Raw genomic sequence first — 17,249 nt, 5'->3', positions numbered from 1 at the left:
TTTTTTTTCAAAATGCGAGAAATTCGCGAATTTTGAAATTTTTTTATAGAATGCGCGAATTTCTCGCGGTAATCATTTTTTAATGCGAGAATATAAAAAACTATGCGAGATTCTCGCGCTGTAGTGAAAACACATGAATTAATAATAATAACTTGTTTATTAATATATAAAGCATGCAATTATATTCGAAAAATTGATCTTTTCAGACTATATTATTTAAATTATTATTTGATTTAATATCATTAAAATATTACTTTTTGAAAAAACCCATTTAAAGTTTTCAATAGTACCTACTATAAAACTATATGAAGATTCGAGTTTCTTTTACTTTACTAATATTAAAAACTTAATCACATAAATCATGCAACTCTATTTGACAAATTTATGATGCACAATAAATTATATAAAAGTAAATGCAAAACAATAAGTTTCAGTAAAAAAAAAAAAAAAAAAAAATTTGAAAAAACCCACTTATCGTTCCAAGTGGGTTTTTTCAAGGTGGGCCCACCCAATAAAACCCGGGCGGGTTTTTTCAAAGTGGGCCCACTTGGCGAACCCTGCTTTCATACGCTATGGACCGACGGTATGCTAAAGTTGATTATGGTTTAATGAATTGTAAAAAGCACGTTTTTACAAAATACATGGCGAAAATGGACATTACCGTTCGAAAATCTCATTTTCGAAAAGGGAAAATTAAGCACTTTAAAAAAAAACAATAAAAAAGCACGTTTAAGGGCTTTTAAAAAAAACGAAAATAAGCACCTTTAAAAACGCTACGCACCATGTACAAAAGTAATTGTACAACATGTGTTAGAAAAAATTTATTCAGAGTATCTGCTACATTTTAGATTTTCAAATCCATGACTAATTTTAAGAATTTTTCATGACTTAACGAAGTTACTATTTTCTCCAACAAATGGGCAACAATAAATTTAAAAAAGCAGTATAATAACATTAATTGAAATGATAGGTATAACCAAAAAACTATTATACTTTGCATCTTCATATTTATAGATTTCAAGTTACAAAAAAAAAACAGAGTAAACAAAGAGTTGAAGCAATAAAATAGCTGGAAAAAAATACAAAAGCAAATATTTTTTTCTTCTTTTTCTCTGCAGAATTATATTTTTAAGATACTTTTCTTGTTCATCCAAGAGGAAAGAAATATTCTCAATCTTTCTTTTCTCACTTCGGAATAAAAAAAAGTTTGCCAATGCTAAGCTTGCTTCAGTTAAAATTTTAAATTGATAAAATAAAATTTCTGAAATCACAGGAAGTTTAAAAAAGATAATTCCCTCAAGAAATGATGTTTTTTTCTTCTTCTTTTTGTTGAAAGAACACCATAATTTTTAAAGAACAGGATAAAAACACTTTATATTTTAGTAAAATATCACTGTAATTAAGGATTTTGTTACAAATTCAGATTTTCAGGACACAATGAAATGGTAAGGGGGATAGATTCCATTTTTCGGCTATCTAAATCCGCAATTTTTTTAAAACAGAAAAAAAAATTTAAAATTGTGATATTTGACGACAAATTTTGCTCAATACCGAAACTCATGACTTTCCAGGTGAGCGGATACCCTGTTTATTAAATAAAAGATGTTACAAAAGACCAACATGAATACCAACATGAATTTATTACATATACTACATGAAACATGAGTAAGGTTTCTCATCACTATGTTGAGTCAAACTACCTCTTAATGAAAAACTCTTATTACATATAACACAAGAAAAAGGTTTCTCACCAGTATGAACACGCATGTGATCAGTAAGATTACATTTTGTGAGAAACTCTTATTATATATAATAAAAGATTAAAGCTTCTCACCAGTATGGACACGACTATCTCAAACTATTTTTTAGTGAAAAACTTTTATTGCATGCACCAGAGTTGGCCGTTGATTACAGTAATCGATTACAACTGTAATTGATTACAGATAATTACAGCTATGTAATCAATTACTTGTAATCACGATTACAAGTAATCAATTACTTGTAATCGTGATAACAACTTTCAAAAAATTTTGATTACAGCTGTAATCATGATTACAAGTAATTGCGATTACAAGTAATCACAACAAAAACGATTACAAGTAATTATGATTACAAGTAATCAAAATATATGATTACATGTAATTGTGATTACTTGTAATCAAACTATACGATTACAAGTTATTACGATTGTATACTATAGTCAAATTTTGTATGTAAGTATTCATGTGTTTACATATTTTTATGTACATAGAATGTACGCACGCATGAACGTACAATTTGCGATTCCTATACATACAATGCATGCACAAACGTTGTTTGTACGTACAATATTCATAATTATATTGTAATATACTTAATGCAATGCGCATATGCTTAGTACATATAATTATGCATTTATGATACATGTACGCATGTATGTTAGTTTGTACAAAAAGGCAATGTTTTGTATCTTTGTATACATAGACAATGTATGTATGAACGTATATGAAAATAATGTTTATGCGTTTGCATGCTTTTATGTACTTAAGTGCACACATTGTATAAACTTACGATAATAGCACGTATATACAATGTACGTTTGTATATAAAATTGTACGTATTTGCGTACAATATGTAAGAATGTTATTTAAAGGTACAATATATGCACATAGTTGCGTAAATAAAATGCGTACATGTATACATGCATATTTATATGTACATCGATATATGTGCACGCAAAGTATGTACTTATGTACAACTTACGTATGTACTTGTATAACTACATACTTTGTTAATACTTATGCGCATGTAATGCATGGATGTAAAAAAAATAGTTATATGCACAATGTATGCATGTGCATACACCGTATACATGTACATAATTACAAGTAATGTACAAATACGTGCGTACATTTAAATATATGTAATTACAATATACACATACATTGTGCATACATTAAAAAAATTTATATGAGTAAAGTTATTAAAATTTATTTTAAAATTTATTCTAAGGTATATGAAACTCGACCTCATATTTTTTAGAAAGCAAACGATAATTTTATTTGGAATTTCTAAATATTAATTCCACACATAAAATTTACCGTTTTTCTTACCATTTAAAAAATTTCTATGAATCATGCATTATGTTATAAAAAAAAATAAATCTGTATTGTCAAACATTTCATGAATATACCTGAAAATAATTTTTTATTCAGAGAATTTCAAAATGATATAGAACAATTAAAGCTGAAAACTAAATTTAAATATCGTTTGATTTTGTCATTTAACTTGCTTGAGTCATTAAAAGTTAACTTACATGCATTTTATTTATTGCATTGTACACATATTTAGACATAAGTGTAATGTACATATGTATACGTGTAATGTATGTACGCATGTACAATGTATGTACATACATTCATGTATTGTACGTGCATATATAGTACATATGGATATGCATACATTGAACATACATTAATTGGACATATATACATTGCACCATATGCATAGATAGGGATAGCATGCATGCACACATGTAAAATTTGTACGAAAGAATTATGCCCAATATATTTATGCACATACGTACTGTATATGTACACACATATGTACATTATATGTTCATTTCATCATATGTACATTATATAAATATACATCTGTACGCTATATGTATATACATCTGTACAATATATGCATCTCAAATGTGTGTATGTACGTACGTTATACATGTCGAATGCATGTATGAATATATGTGAAATATAAATACGCCCAATGTACGTACAATAGTTCACAAATGTATTATGCATAGTTGGATACTTACATTGAGCATGAACACATTATGTACATGTACATAAATACACTGGACATGCATATCATGCACATGTATACATACATATATTGTACATCCTACAGATATACCTTTATTGTACATGCATACATATATTGTACTGTTCATAAATAAATTGCACATACATGCATGGGACATACATTGTACAGACAATGTATGTATGTTCGTACAAACACAAGTACTTGTATATACATGCGTACATGAACATAGATATACATTTTACATACACAAATATTTGCATAAAATGCATATATTCATTGTGTATAAATGTACATGCCTACATTGTTTGCACATACATACGTAATTATTATTTATATACATACGTACATATATTTTATACCTACAATATAAGTGTATGTACATGTGTGTGATACTAAAATGTCTGAACATATGCACTAGATAAAATCATATGTACATACATTTCAGTTACATTCATTTGTACGTATACAAATACGTACAAAATGCAGTACATGTTAATATGTGCAAAATGTATCATTATAAAATACATTCTACTATCTAATGTAAAATATAATCATTTATAAGAATACAATAGTCTTGTAATCGTGTAATTAGATTACATGTAATCATATATTTTGATTACTTGTAATCATAATTACTTGTAATCGTTTTTGTTGTGATAACTTGTAATCGCAATTACTTGGAATCATGATTACAAGTAATTGATTACTGTAATCAAAATTGTAATCATGATTACAGCTGTAATCAAAATTTTTTGTAAATCGTAATCATGATTACAAGTAATTGATTACTGTAATCGACTATGTAATCATGATTACAGCTGTAATCAAACTTTGTAATCACGATTACAAGTAATTGATTACTGTAATCAATATTGTAATCATGATTACAGCTGTAATCAAAATATTTGAAAATTGTAATCATGATTACAAGTAATTGATTACTGTAATCAAAAAATGTAATCGATTACATTTTTGGCCAACTCTGGCATGCACTACAAGAATAAGGATTCTCACAAGTATGAACACGACTATGTCTGATCAGACTACTTTATAGTGAAAAAATTTTATTGCATGCATTACAAGAATAAGGCTTCTCACCAGTATGAACATGACAGAGTTTATTCAAAGTCACTCTATGTAAAAAACCCTTATCACATATACTACAAGATTAAGGCTTCGGGCCAGAATGAACACGATAGTGTTTATTAATCCTGTGTAGTGAGATGACTTTTTGGTGAAACATTTTTTTAACATATATTATAAGAATAAGGCTTCTCACCAGTATGAACACAACTGTGTTTTATCAAACTACTTTTTAGTGAAAAACTTTTATTACATATACTACAAGAATGAGGCTTCTCACCAGTATGAACAATACTGTGTTTATTCAGAATCCCTCTCGTTGAAAAATTCTTATTACATGTACTACAAGAATAAGGCTTCTCACCAGTATGAATACGATTGTGTTCAGTGAGAGAACTTTTTTGTGAAAATTTTTTATTACATATATTACAAGAAAAAGGCTTCTCACCAGTATGAACACGACTGTGTATTTTCAGATGATATTTTTGTGAAAAACTTTTATTACACATATTACAAGAATAAGGCTTCTCACCAGTATGAACACGACTGTGATTTTTCAGATGACATTTCTGTGAAAAACTTGCATTACATATACTACAAGAATAAGGCTTAGGCATCTCACCAGTATGAACACAATTGTGTGCAGTGAGATCCCTTTTTATGGAAAATTTTTTATTACATATATTACAAGAATAAGGCTTCTCGCCAATATGAACAATACTGTGTTTATTCAGAATCCCTCTAGTTGAAAAATTCTTATTACATATACTACAAGAATAAGGCTTCTCACCAGTATGAACACGATTGTGTTCAGTGAGAGAACTTTTTTGTGAAAATTTTTTAATACATATACTACAAGAATAAGGCTTCTCCCCAGAATGAACACGACTGTGTTTTTTCAGATCACCTTTTTGTGAAAAACTTTTATTACATATATTACAAAAGTAAGGCTTCTCACCAGTATGAACACGACTGTGTTTTTTCAGATGACCTTTTTGTGAAAAACTTGCATTACATATACTACAAGAAAAAGGCTTCTCACCAGTATGTACACAATTGTGTGCAGTGAGAGAACTTTTTTGGGAAAATCTTTTATTACATATATTACAAGAATAAGGCTTCTCACCAGTATGAACACGACTGTGTTTTTTCAGGTGACCTTTTTGTGAAAAACTTTTTTCACATATATTACATGAATAAGGTTTCTCACAAGTGTGAACATGTCTGTGATTGGTCAGAGTACTCTTTAGTGAAAAACGTTTATTACATATACTACAAGAATAAGGCTTCTCACCAGTGTGAACATGACTGTGATTGGTAAGACTACCTTTTAGTGAAAAACGTTTATTACATATACTACAAGAATAAGGCTTCTCACCAGTATGAACACGATTGTGTCTAGTGAGATTACTTTTTCGTGAAAAAATTTCATCACATATACTACAATAAGGCTTCTCACCAGTATGAACATAATTGTGTACAGTAAGAGAACTTTTTTGGGAAAAATTTTTATTACATATATTACAAGAATAAGGCTTCTCACCAGTATGAACACTAATGTGTCTAGTGAGATTACCTTTTTGTGAAAAACTTTTATTACATATACTACAAGAATAAGGTTTCTCACCAGTGTGAACATGACTGTGGTTGGTCAGACTACTTTTCAGAGAAAAAATTCCATTACATAAACTACAACAAGGTTTCTCACCAGAGTGAACATGACTGTGTTTGGTCAGACTACTTTTTAGTGTAAAAATTTTATTACATTCACAACAAGAATAAGGCTTCTCACCAGTATGAACACGACAGTGCCCATTTAGAGTCTCTCTATCTGAAAAACTCTTATTACATATACTACAAGAATAAGGCTTCTCACCAGTATGAACACGATTGTGTCTATTCAGAGTCCCTCTGTGCGAAAAACTCTTATTACATGTACTACAAGAATAAGGCTTCTCACCAGTATGAACACGATTGTGTCTAGCGAGATTATATCTTCGTGAAAAACTCTTATTACATAAACTACAAGAATAAGGTTTTTTACCAGTAAGAGCACGACTGTGTTTAGTCATATTACTTTTTTTCTGTAAAACTCTTATTACATATACTACAAGAAGGTTTCTCTCCAGTATGAGCACAACTGTGTTTATTCAGATGCTCAGTTAGAGAAACTATTATTACATATACTACAAGAGAAAGGCTTCTCACCAGTATGAACACGACTATATTTTATCAGATTACTTTTTTGGTGAAAAACCCTTATTTTATATACTACAAGAAAAAGATTTTTCACCAGTATGAATTTTAGTGTTTTGTCAGACTTCTTCCATAAATCTCTGATTAGAATAACAAGAATAAAGTTCACTTACAGGATGATACTTATTCTGAATTAAACTAGGCCCTTAATAACATATGATACAAAAAAGAGCATGCTGTATCAAGTCACTTACTCTAAATAAATCTTTAATTAAGTAAAATATAATACTGTAGAAATATGATCAACTTACAGCAGGCATATGATTTATTAATAGATGCATTTGTGAAAACATTAATTTAAATAGTAATAAAATTTAAATATCTTCTATTTTTCTCAAACTTCTTAAATGATATTTCATTTTTGTTAAACATACCAAAATATGAAACTAAATTACTTCACTTCATGTTTTTTTATCACAAAAAAACTGCAGAAACAATGTACAACATTATGTATTAGATTCAATTAAAAAAGAAAAATTTTCTTTTACACAAACTTAAAAGGTTAAACATTATGTAATAATATATTAAAAAAAACTTTAAGTGCCAATTTTTATATCAATGTTCTATCATGCACAAGAAAAGCAAGCACTTATTTCATTACCATACATTTGAGAAGATCACAGGAAAATCACAATTTAAATTTCTTGTGTATAAATATCAAATCATATGTGTTTTATGAAAGTGACAGACAGCTTACTTATCTGCAACTGTAACCAACAATTTTAATCTATTTATAACTGTTTAATAATGCACTGCATGAAAAGTTCGTTTAAAGTGTTACTTAAACAAAATTATTCTCTTTTGCTTGATTAATTTCACAATGACTGCTTGAATAAATTATTTATATATCATGAACTCGAAACAATTAAATGAAACTACTTTAAAAGTTCGTTTAAAGTGTTACTTAAACAAAATTATTCTCTTTTGCTTGATTAATTTATCACAATGACTGCTTGAATAAATTATTTATATATCATGAACTCGAAACAATTAAATGAAACTACTTTTTTTTGTACACTTTCAAGAACAGAAGTAAAATGTTTTGTAAAAAAAAATGCATAATTATGAACTACACTTTGAAACTTATTTTTTTCAGTCAGAACATCATTGCAACTGTAACACACATTTCACTACATAGATTGTCACTGCCAACATAGAATAAGATTGCCTTTAATAATGTTTCCTTTTGCCAGAAAGAAATGACACACACTTAATGAATAGTTAATTGATTATATAAATCATACAGAAAAAACAATCTTTAAAAAGATTTATGCAGGCAAAATATGAATTTTATTTACTGTCAGCAAGAAGATATTTTATCATTCACATCAACTTTTTTTCTGTTTAAAGAAGATAATATATTAATCAGATCTGCATGGAAATAATCCTTTCAAAGCGCTATCTATATTGTTTCCATTACTATGATGATAATTCACTTTATATTTGTGAGATGACGGATATTATAAATTTAAGCCAAGAAGGGGCAAATCAAAAACAATTTTTTCAAAGCTTTTCTTGACACAAATAAGGTCAATTAAAGTCGTCTTCGGTAAAGAGATAAGTAAGAAAGTATGTTTTAATATAGTTTATCTCAGCAATTTTTCAACAAATAAGTACATATTTGCGGTGACAGTTGGTTACCTTATCAGTTGCTAATTCAACATACCTGATGTTCAGAATCTTTGGACCGTCTTTAAAAAGTAGAGGAAGGTACTACAGATTATCAGCTTATTCTTTTCTGAAGTAAGCATTCATACTGCATTGTAAAAAACTGCATATGCGATTCCAAAAGATGCAATTGAGAAAATGTGTGGAAGACTTTTTGCGAGTAAAGTACTTCACTAATGAAGTCTCGTTTGGATCTTAGAATTTACAAACATCAGTTTTTAGCTTGCACTATTTCTGTTTCTTTAAGGACCATTATCACAGTTTACATTTAACACACCTTTGATGAGAGCCTAAATTGATGATCCGTTTCTCTCGACGATGATTGAAAGTGCGTTAATCGCATTTTGTGTCAACACTCCTTATATTAGAAAATATCTGTATACAAAATAGTTTTTTTTTATATATTTATATATAATAGAGAATATTTTAAGATATCTATTTTCCATTTACTAAGAGCCTTTAAATTACGTTACGCTTTTCTTGTAATTTTAACAGTCGCAGTTAACTGAATACTTCAAAATTGGCGATTAAAATGGGCTGCAGGGGGCGTAGAGCAGAACTCTCTACCTATGGCAACACTGCACATGCCTTGGCCACCAAAATATCTATATTTTTGTTTGCCAAGGCACATGCTTTCCACATTAGCGTGTGGAAAGAAGAGGAAGGAAGTACGTTAGTTTCTTTTTTGATTTTCATAGGTCGCGTTCCAATATTCGCACCGGTGACACTGGTTACACGAAAGCAAACTAGTCACGTGACCTCAGTTCGCACCGTAATTTAGGAACGATCGTTGCGGTTAGGACCAGTTCTGGTTGCCATTAGCAACCAGAAGCAGACGCTCTCCTCTTTTGGAATCTTTGAGAAAAATATATTAATAATAACAAATTTATTTTTTGTTCTGTTATATTTATTTCTTGACCATTCTATTTTTGCATTACTTGTTAAAGAATATATATTTCTAGACTTTTAAAGCTGTTTCATATAATAAAGCAAAATATCATGATTAGTTTCAGTTTATCTTATTTATTTTAAGTAAACTAAAAATAGAAAGTAAAACTTCTGTTTCTTATTGCATATTTTTCCTAATTAAATGTTTATTTTAAAATGCATCCATCATCTCAGTAAGTTTTATATTTAAATATTTAACAAAATTAAAGAGAAAAATAAAAATCTGCTTAGTATTTATCTGCTTAGTATAAAATATTTTGGAAATCATATTTTTGAAAAATTAGTAATTTAATTAAGCTAAGTCACCTTTCAAAATTATCTTGTACAATATATAAACTTTAACGGTAATCAAGTCGAATGCAGAGCACAACAGTATTTAAATATTTTAATACTTCAAACCCACCTCCAATCCTAACAGCATAATTAGTTTTAAAAAATATATTAACCAAATTTTATTCACCTTTTAGCTGTTGCCCCAGTTGAAAGTACTTTGATCACAATTTTAACAAAATAGTTAACACAGAGGAAAAAAATTAGATTACTGTACGGTAAAAAAAAATCCCTCCTAATACTGGATAATAAAACCAAAATATATAGTATTTATATATTTCACTTCAATTTTCCCATTCACAAGATAACGATTTTCTGAAAATTCTGGTTTTCAAAATTACCCACACACAATTAATAAAAAATACTTAACTGAAAAGCGAGTTTAAGTGAATAAATTAATTTTAGGCCATGCTCTAAGGTATCATGAAAAAATTATTAAACTTTACCAAACTTGATTACATATTATAAAACCATATTTTATTTATGGTGTTTATTTCTATAAAATTACAAGATGACTCTAAATAGATACTTAATGCATAACTAACTGTAAAGCTTGGTGCCAAATATTTTTATTAATTTACAAATAGCACATGGACAAACAAATTTGATTAATTAAGAGGAGAAAAAAAGGGCCATTCGGTTTAAAATCTGAGCATCCACTGCCTGGTATGTGGAGGTGCTGTGGTAGCTTGGCGATGTAGGTGCTGCAAGTTTTTATATAGTTAACATTTCTGTATAAAAAGCTACTTGTTGAATTCTTTTTTTCAAATTTTTTTTTTTATTTTACCAGTTATTTGAAATTCTATTTTAGCATTAATAGTATTGGCAATAGAAAGAAAATAGTTGTCAAGCCACTTTTCTTGAATTCTACTGTGAAGCACTTATGCTGTTTAAAATTTACTTTGAAACACTAAACAGTGTTGCTAATATATAGAGAAATACACTAGTTCATCGTGCCACATGGGAGAAATATTTATAAACAGATAACATACTTACCTGAAATGAGTTTGTGTTAAAAAAGAGAGAAAGATATTATTATAATTTTGCTACAAGTGGGAGCTTTAGTATTCCATCACAACTATACAATTATTGTATTTAAGTAAAAAAAAATGTTTTAATACAACAATATCATTTTATTGTAATATATATACATAAAACTTAAATTTTAAAAAAAAATTAAGAAACAAAAATGTTGCAACAAAACAAGATATGAACTAATGATAAAGTTTAAAGCGTTTTTATTTGTTTACATTCAAAAATAAGAAATTCACTAATATTGTAACCTGCAGATATTGCTGTAATAAAAAATTTTCCATGTTGGACAGAAATATTTAAATTTGTAGTAATATAACTACACATAGTGACAGCAACCTTTGCCATCAAGTTTAAAATCGTTTCAGATAAACTTAACTATTGTTTGCAATTAGTGTGAAATAATGGTGTATACGAAGATGTTTCACATAAAGTTAAATCTCCCTGTCATAACTATTAAGTTGTATTTGTCAGAAATGTTTTAAATCAAACTTTTAAAATAAGTTCAAATATTAACCCGAAAGTTTAAGATGACACAAGCTAGTCAATAATTCACTTATTTCAGTCTTTTTTTAAAAAATTTTTGCCAAAAGTTAGATTTAGTAGTATAATTCAACAAAAAAAAAGTATACAAAACAACAGTTATTACTAAGTGTTTCAGAAGTTTTCAAGTTAGTGTTATAAAAATAAATATTTATATTACATATAGATCAATAATCACGTAATAAATACCTTGAATTAAAAAATAATTATCATTAAGAAATAGAAATCTTGAAACAAAAAGTAATGAACTAATAAGAAATGTACCTGGGGCTTAAGCGGCTACCAGGCGCGACGGCAGGTGGTGGATAGCCGAATGTCCTGTAGCACTGACAGGATAACCTCTGAATAACAAATAGGAGGTCGCGAACCAACTCCCGTAACCCAGGTGTTACGCGACCCGCGCCTTGGGTGAATGGCACTGCGGTTATAGTGTCTTAACGGAGCCTCTAGTTTGACTGGCGAACATCTAGAGTAATTGCCTTACCCAGTAACTCAGGCAATGCTGGGCTGACTTTCTTCACCTGAGCTTTTTATTTGAGGTAATTTATGGCTGAAAATGACAAAAATACAACTCAAATTACTGCATTTGCAGGTGAAAATCCCAAAGTAGATCTTTCTGCAAAAGAAAAGGAAACTAGGGAAAAACCAACTGAAGGAGAAAAAATGAACCCTTCATCAAAAGAGGTAGAAATGACCTCTACCCAATCAACATCTCAAGTGGGGCAGGAAGCTATTAATAGCATGACTGCCTCCATGGATGGGATCAAACTTAAAAAAAGACTATCTGGTGCACAGAAAAAGAAACTTGCCCGAGAAAAGAAGATGGCTGAAGGTACCTGGGTAGAAAAACCCAAACCAAAGCAGAGAGGCGAGAAAAGGCAAAGCCAAAGGATGGAACAAGATGTAGCCCCAAAGGCTGCCAGGAAAGAAGGACCTGAAGGTATAACCTTTAAGGAAGCTCTAACGACAGTTAAAATAGCTGTGATTCTTGAAGGACATCCTCTTGAGCGCTTATCCGAAGAACAGTAGGCCCTAGACCTTGAGTTCTTAATAACTGAAAAAATTTCTAGAAATGAAGAGGGTTTTGTCCCCACTTTTCTTTCTTGCAGACTAGAAAATGGGGCACTTATCATCAACTGTGCAGATCTGGGGAGCTCTAAGTGGCTGGAACAGATTGTAGTTGAGTTAAACCCATGGCAGGAGCAAACTCTCTTGGTAGGAGAGGCAAGGAAACTTGTCATAACTACTAAGATCATTGCTAAACTGCCGAAAGTCTGTAGTAAACTGGAGCCCAAAGAGGTCATGAGAAAGATTGAGGCACAAAATGGTGGGCTTACTCCAACCGAATGGAACATACTTCATCGGAAGAATGAACCATCAGGACAGACCATCGTCCTTAGCGTGCCTGAACTGGACGCGGCTACACTTGGCAAAAGGGGATATAAATTTTATATCGGACTTCACCAAGTTCAAGCCAAAGTCCTAGACAAACTTTCCAAAAACGATGGGGGTGAAGGTTCTTCAAGCCAACATCCACCACAGTAGAAGTGGCACCACAAACCTCACCAAGAAATTTCTTGATGAGGATTTTCACCTGGCCCTGATCCAAGAACCTTGGCTTGTCAGGGGAAAAATCAGTGGCCTCAAAGGAACAAAAGGTAAGCTCATTTATAATCTTAATAGTGAAGCAAGAACATGTGTCCTAATAGATAAAGATATTAAGGTTCTTCCTCTAACAGATTTTATTCATAGGGATTTAACAGCAGTGAAAGTCAGACTCAACATAGAGGGAAGAGACCGAGAAATTGTTTTTTGCTCAGTCTACCTACCCTATGAAGAGAAGGCTCCACCTGATCAAACACTGCACAAACTCCTGCAGTTTTGTGCAGAAAACAGCTTGCAGGTAGTCTTAGGGCTGGACTGCAATGCTCACCATACTGTATGGGGCAGCACAGACACAAATAAAAGAGGTGAGTGTCTTTTAGAATTTATTCTTAATTACAATTTAGATATTTTGAGCAAAGGCAATGACCCTACCTTTATAACTTCTAATCGTTAAGAAGTAATTGACATTACTATAGCAACACCGGCTATTAGTAAAAATATCACGAAATGGTAAGTAGATGGGAGACCATCAGGTTCCGACCATCAAAACATCCATTTTGAAATAAACTCCAATATAAATATTGACCGCTGCTTCAGAGACCCCATGAGAACAAATTGGAAGAAATTCCAAGACGATATCATGAGACTGACTCAACAGGGAGAAAATTATATTAGAGATAATTATGATCTAGAAATTGCAGCAGAAACTCTGCAGAACGAAATTCTAGGTTCATACAATAAAAATTGCCCAATACGTACCAAAAGAGCAAAGCCCCAATGTCCTTGGTGGAACAACTCCTTGGAAACTGAAAGGGCAAATGTTAGAAAACTCTTTAATAAAGCAAAGAAACATGGTGAGTGGGACAACTATAGAAGAGCCCTCACCAACTATAACAAAAATGTCAGAAAAAGCAAACAAGAATCCTGGAGAAAGTTCTGTGAAGAGGTAAATTCTATCTCTGAAGGAGCTAGATTCCAAAGAATCCTTAGAAGGAATGAACCCATAATGGTTGGCACCTTAAAGGATGAGGATGGCAGCTTTGCTACCACTGGAAAAGAGATAATGGAAGTTATGGCCAAAACTCACTTTCCAGGAGCCATTGATATGGATAGCAATGAAGGACAGCATTTCATTGGATCTGTAAAAAGAATACAAAGAAATCAATGGACCTATGCTAAGAACGTTATCAATCAAAACAATGTCAGGTGAGCTATCTCCACCTTCAAACCACTTAAAAGCCCTGGACCTGATGGAATCATTCCTGTAATGATCCAAAAGGCCTATGTAATGATCCTATCATCCCTGTGTTAACCAGAATTTACAGAGCCAGTCTGGCACTGGGACATATTCCAAAGCTATGGCAAAAGACCAGGACTGTTTACATTCCTAAACCTGGCAAAAGTAACTATGACCAGGCTAAGTCTTTCAGACCAATTAGCTTATCTTCATTCTTTCTAGGCATATTAGGGATTACCTGGGTAGCAATAACCCCTTGCATAATCTACAGTTTGCCTACCAACCTGGTAAATCTACAGAGACAGCCTTACACAAGCTAGTATCTAAGATTGAAGACACCCTGGAGAGAAAGGAAATTGCATTGGCCACCTTCCTAGATATTCAGGGTGCTTTTGATAATACCTCTCACCCATCCATCCTTAATGCCTTAAGGGAAACAGGGATAGACCAAACTTTATGTTTATGGATTAAGTCCCTACTTATGAATAGAGCCATTCAAATGAATATCTTCAACGAGACATTAGAAAAGAAAACAACCAGAGGCTGTCCACAAGGAGGTGTACTATCACCATTACTTTGGAATCTGGTTGTAAATAGCCTAATAAAACATCTAAATAATATAGGCTACTATACCCAGGGATATGCGGATGACATTGTCATACTCATCCTTGGCAAAGATTTTCACATAACTTGCCAACTTATGCAAAACGCTCTAAGTTATGTGAGCAAATGGTGCAGGGAGAGGAATCTGGACATAAATCCACAGAAGACCAATCTAGTACCATTCACTCGTAAAATAAGAAGGGAAGGCTTTTTTATCCCAAAACTTTTTAACGTTGAAATCAATATTGCCTCTGAGGTGAAATTTTTAGGCTTAATTCTTGACCAAAAACTCACCTGGAATAAACATGTTGATTACAAAATCAATCAAGCAAAAAAATGCATAATGATGTGCAGACGCATGCTTGGAAAAAACTGGGGTTTACAACCAAAAATGATGTTTTGGATGTACACAGCAATTGTCAGGCCTGCTTTCACATATGCTTCAGTGATATGGTGGTGTAAAGTGGAAAAGAAAACTGTGAAGGACAAGCTGGGAAGTCTGTAAAGACTGGCCTGCTTGTGTATCACAGGTGCAATGTCCACGGCCCCTACCAGAGCACTTGAGGCAATTCTGGACCTGACTCCTTTAGATATCTTCATGTGCAGCTCTGCCAGAATGACTGCATATAGAATGAAATTGCAATATCAATGGTATGACAAGCCCTCTTCTGGAGGTCATACCAGTATTACTAAGAAAATTTACCATCCAACTCTCCTTATGCATTCTGACTGCATGGAGAGAAAGTACGTGTTTGAAAGACCATTTGAAGTAGTTTTTCCTACCAGAGAAGAATGGGATAACAACACGATCGATACAAAAAATGATGATCTAATCTGGTATACCGATGGATCAAAGAAAGGTAACCTCTCAGGACTGGGTATCTGTGGCTTGTCACCAAGATTCAACCTTTTTGAAGGTCTTGGGGAGTATGCTACTGTCTTTCAGGCGGAGGTACTTGCTATTGTAAACTGTCTGCAGATAAATATTAAGAAAGGCTACCATGGTAAGCGGAATCTTATTTTCAGCGACAGTCAAGAAGCCTTGATGGCTCTTTACTCATTTCAAGTTAAATCAAAAATTGTTCTGGAATGCAAGAATCTCCTAATAGAACTGGCAAAAAGGAATAAAATCATTCTTATTTGGGTACCAGGGCATATGGGAATTGATGGTAATGAAAGAGCTGATGAACTCGCAAAACAGGGATCCTCTTTCAATCCAATAGGAACGAAACCCTTCTGTGGAATCAATATGAAGACTACAAAGAAGGCCGTCCTAAAATGGGAAAAAACAGGAGATGAACAAAGTTTGGCGCAATCCTCCTGGACAAAAACATGCTAAAAGCATGATCAGCAGCCCTTCAGCAAAAATTGCTTCTGAAATTCTTAGGCTCCCAAGATTGAAGATTCAAACAATTGTAGGCTTCATCACTGGGCATTATCATATCAGGAAACATCTACATAGATTGGGACTTTTCGAACAAGAACCAATATGTCGGAAATGCCGTGAAGCGGTAGAATCAGCGCATCACACCCTATACGAATGTGATGCCCTCGCCCTTACGCGCCTCACTACCTTAGGCAATCCATATCCTAAAGAGCTTCACCTTAATTCCATTAAGGGACTGTCAGACTATATTAATAAAGTGGGCGACCCGAGACAGTGGAACTAGGAAAAATTGGGCTTGGAGCATGGTACAAAATGCAACATGTGCAGAGGTGCCACATATCTGACAAGCTCAAGCAAGAAGAAGAAGAATAAGAAATGTAAATAGAAGTCGATTTTTCTTAAAATTTCAAACAGAATCAAAGCTTAAATTAAAAATTTACCAATAACATATAAAATCTTCATATTGTTCAAAATTATCATGTCATAATATAATACTAGAATGCTTATTATGTTGTGATCTTCAGAATTTATTTTAGTTAACAATTATGAAAGAAATATAAATGTTAAAAACCTTTGGCATTAAAAGTCTAGTTCTAATAACACAGGCCAATGAACGACCTTTGTCGTTGGGCTCTATTTAAGATCCTTTTTACAAAAACTAAACTTTTATATAATATCATCTGTTATTAATCTAAGACATTGATTTGCACGTGTGCTGAAGGAGGTACAGATCAGGATAGATTTCCATAACAT

General features: G+C 31.8%; 2 protein-coding genes across 2 annotated transcripts; one reads left to right on the top strand and one right to left on the bottom strand.

Moving 5' to 3' along the window:
• Positions 1-4,789: 4,789 nt before the first annotated feature.
• Positions 4,790-9,414, bottom strand: LOC122269331 (uncharacterized). The gene has a single exon (XM_043041868.3). The coding sequence runs from the start codon at positions 6,957-6,959 to the stop codon at positions 5,052-5,054; it is 1,908 nt and encodes a 635-aa protein (XP_042897802.2). The 5' UTR covers positions 6,960-9,414; the 3' UTR covers positions 4,790-5,051.
• Positions 9,415-15,644: 6,230 nt separating this feature from the next.
• On the top strand, positions 15,645-16,448 carry LOC147811823 (uncharacterized). The gene has a single exon (XM_087162224.1). The coding sequence runs from the start codon at positions 15,645-15,647 to the stop codon at positions 16,446-16,448; it is 804 nt and encodes a 267-aa protein (XP_087018350.1).
• Positions 16,449-17,249: the final 801 nt, after the last annotated feature.

The sequence above is a fragment of the Parasteatoda tepidariorum genome, chromosome 4 (genome assembly GCF_982258835.1).
Source record: "Parasteatoda tepidariorum strain Cologne lab strain chromosome 4, Ptep-v5.0, whole genome shotgun sequence".
Classification (NCBI taxonomy): domain Eukaryota; kingdom Metazoa; phylum Arthropoda; class Arachnida; order Araneae; family Theridiidae; genus Parasteatoda; species Parasteatoda tepidariorum.
The sequence above is the reverse complement of the archived record's forward strand: the minus strand, read 5'-3'. Positions and strand labels throughout refer to the sequence as shown.

Excerpts from the sequence above, each read along its gene's own strand:
- LOC122269331 (XM_043041868.3), bottom strand. The coding sequence starts at position 6,959 with ATGACTAAACACAGTCGTGCTCTTACTGGTAAAAAACCTTATTCTTGT.
- LOC147811823 (XM_087162224.1), top strand. The coding sequence starts at position 15,645 with ATGTCCACGGCCCCTACCAGAGCACTTGAGGCAATTCTGGACCTGACT.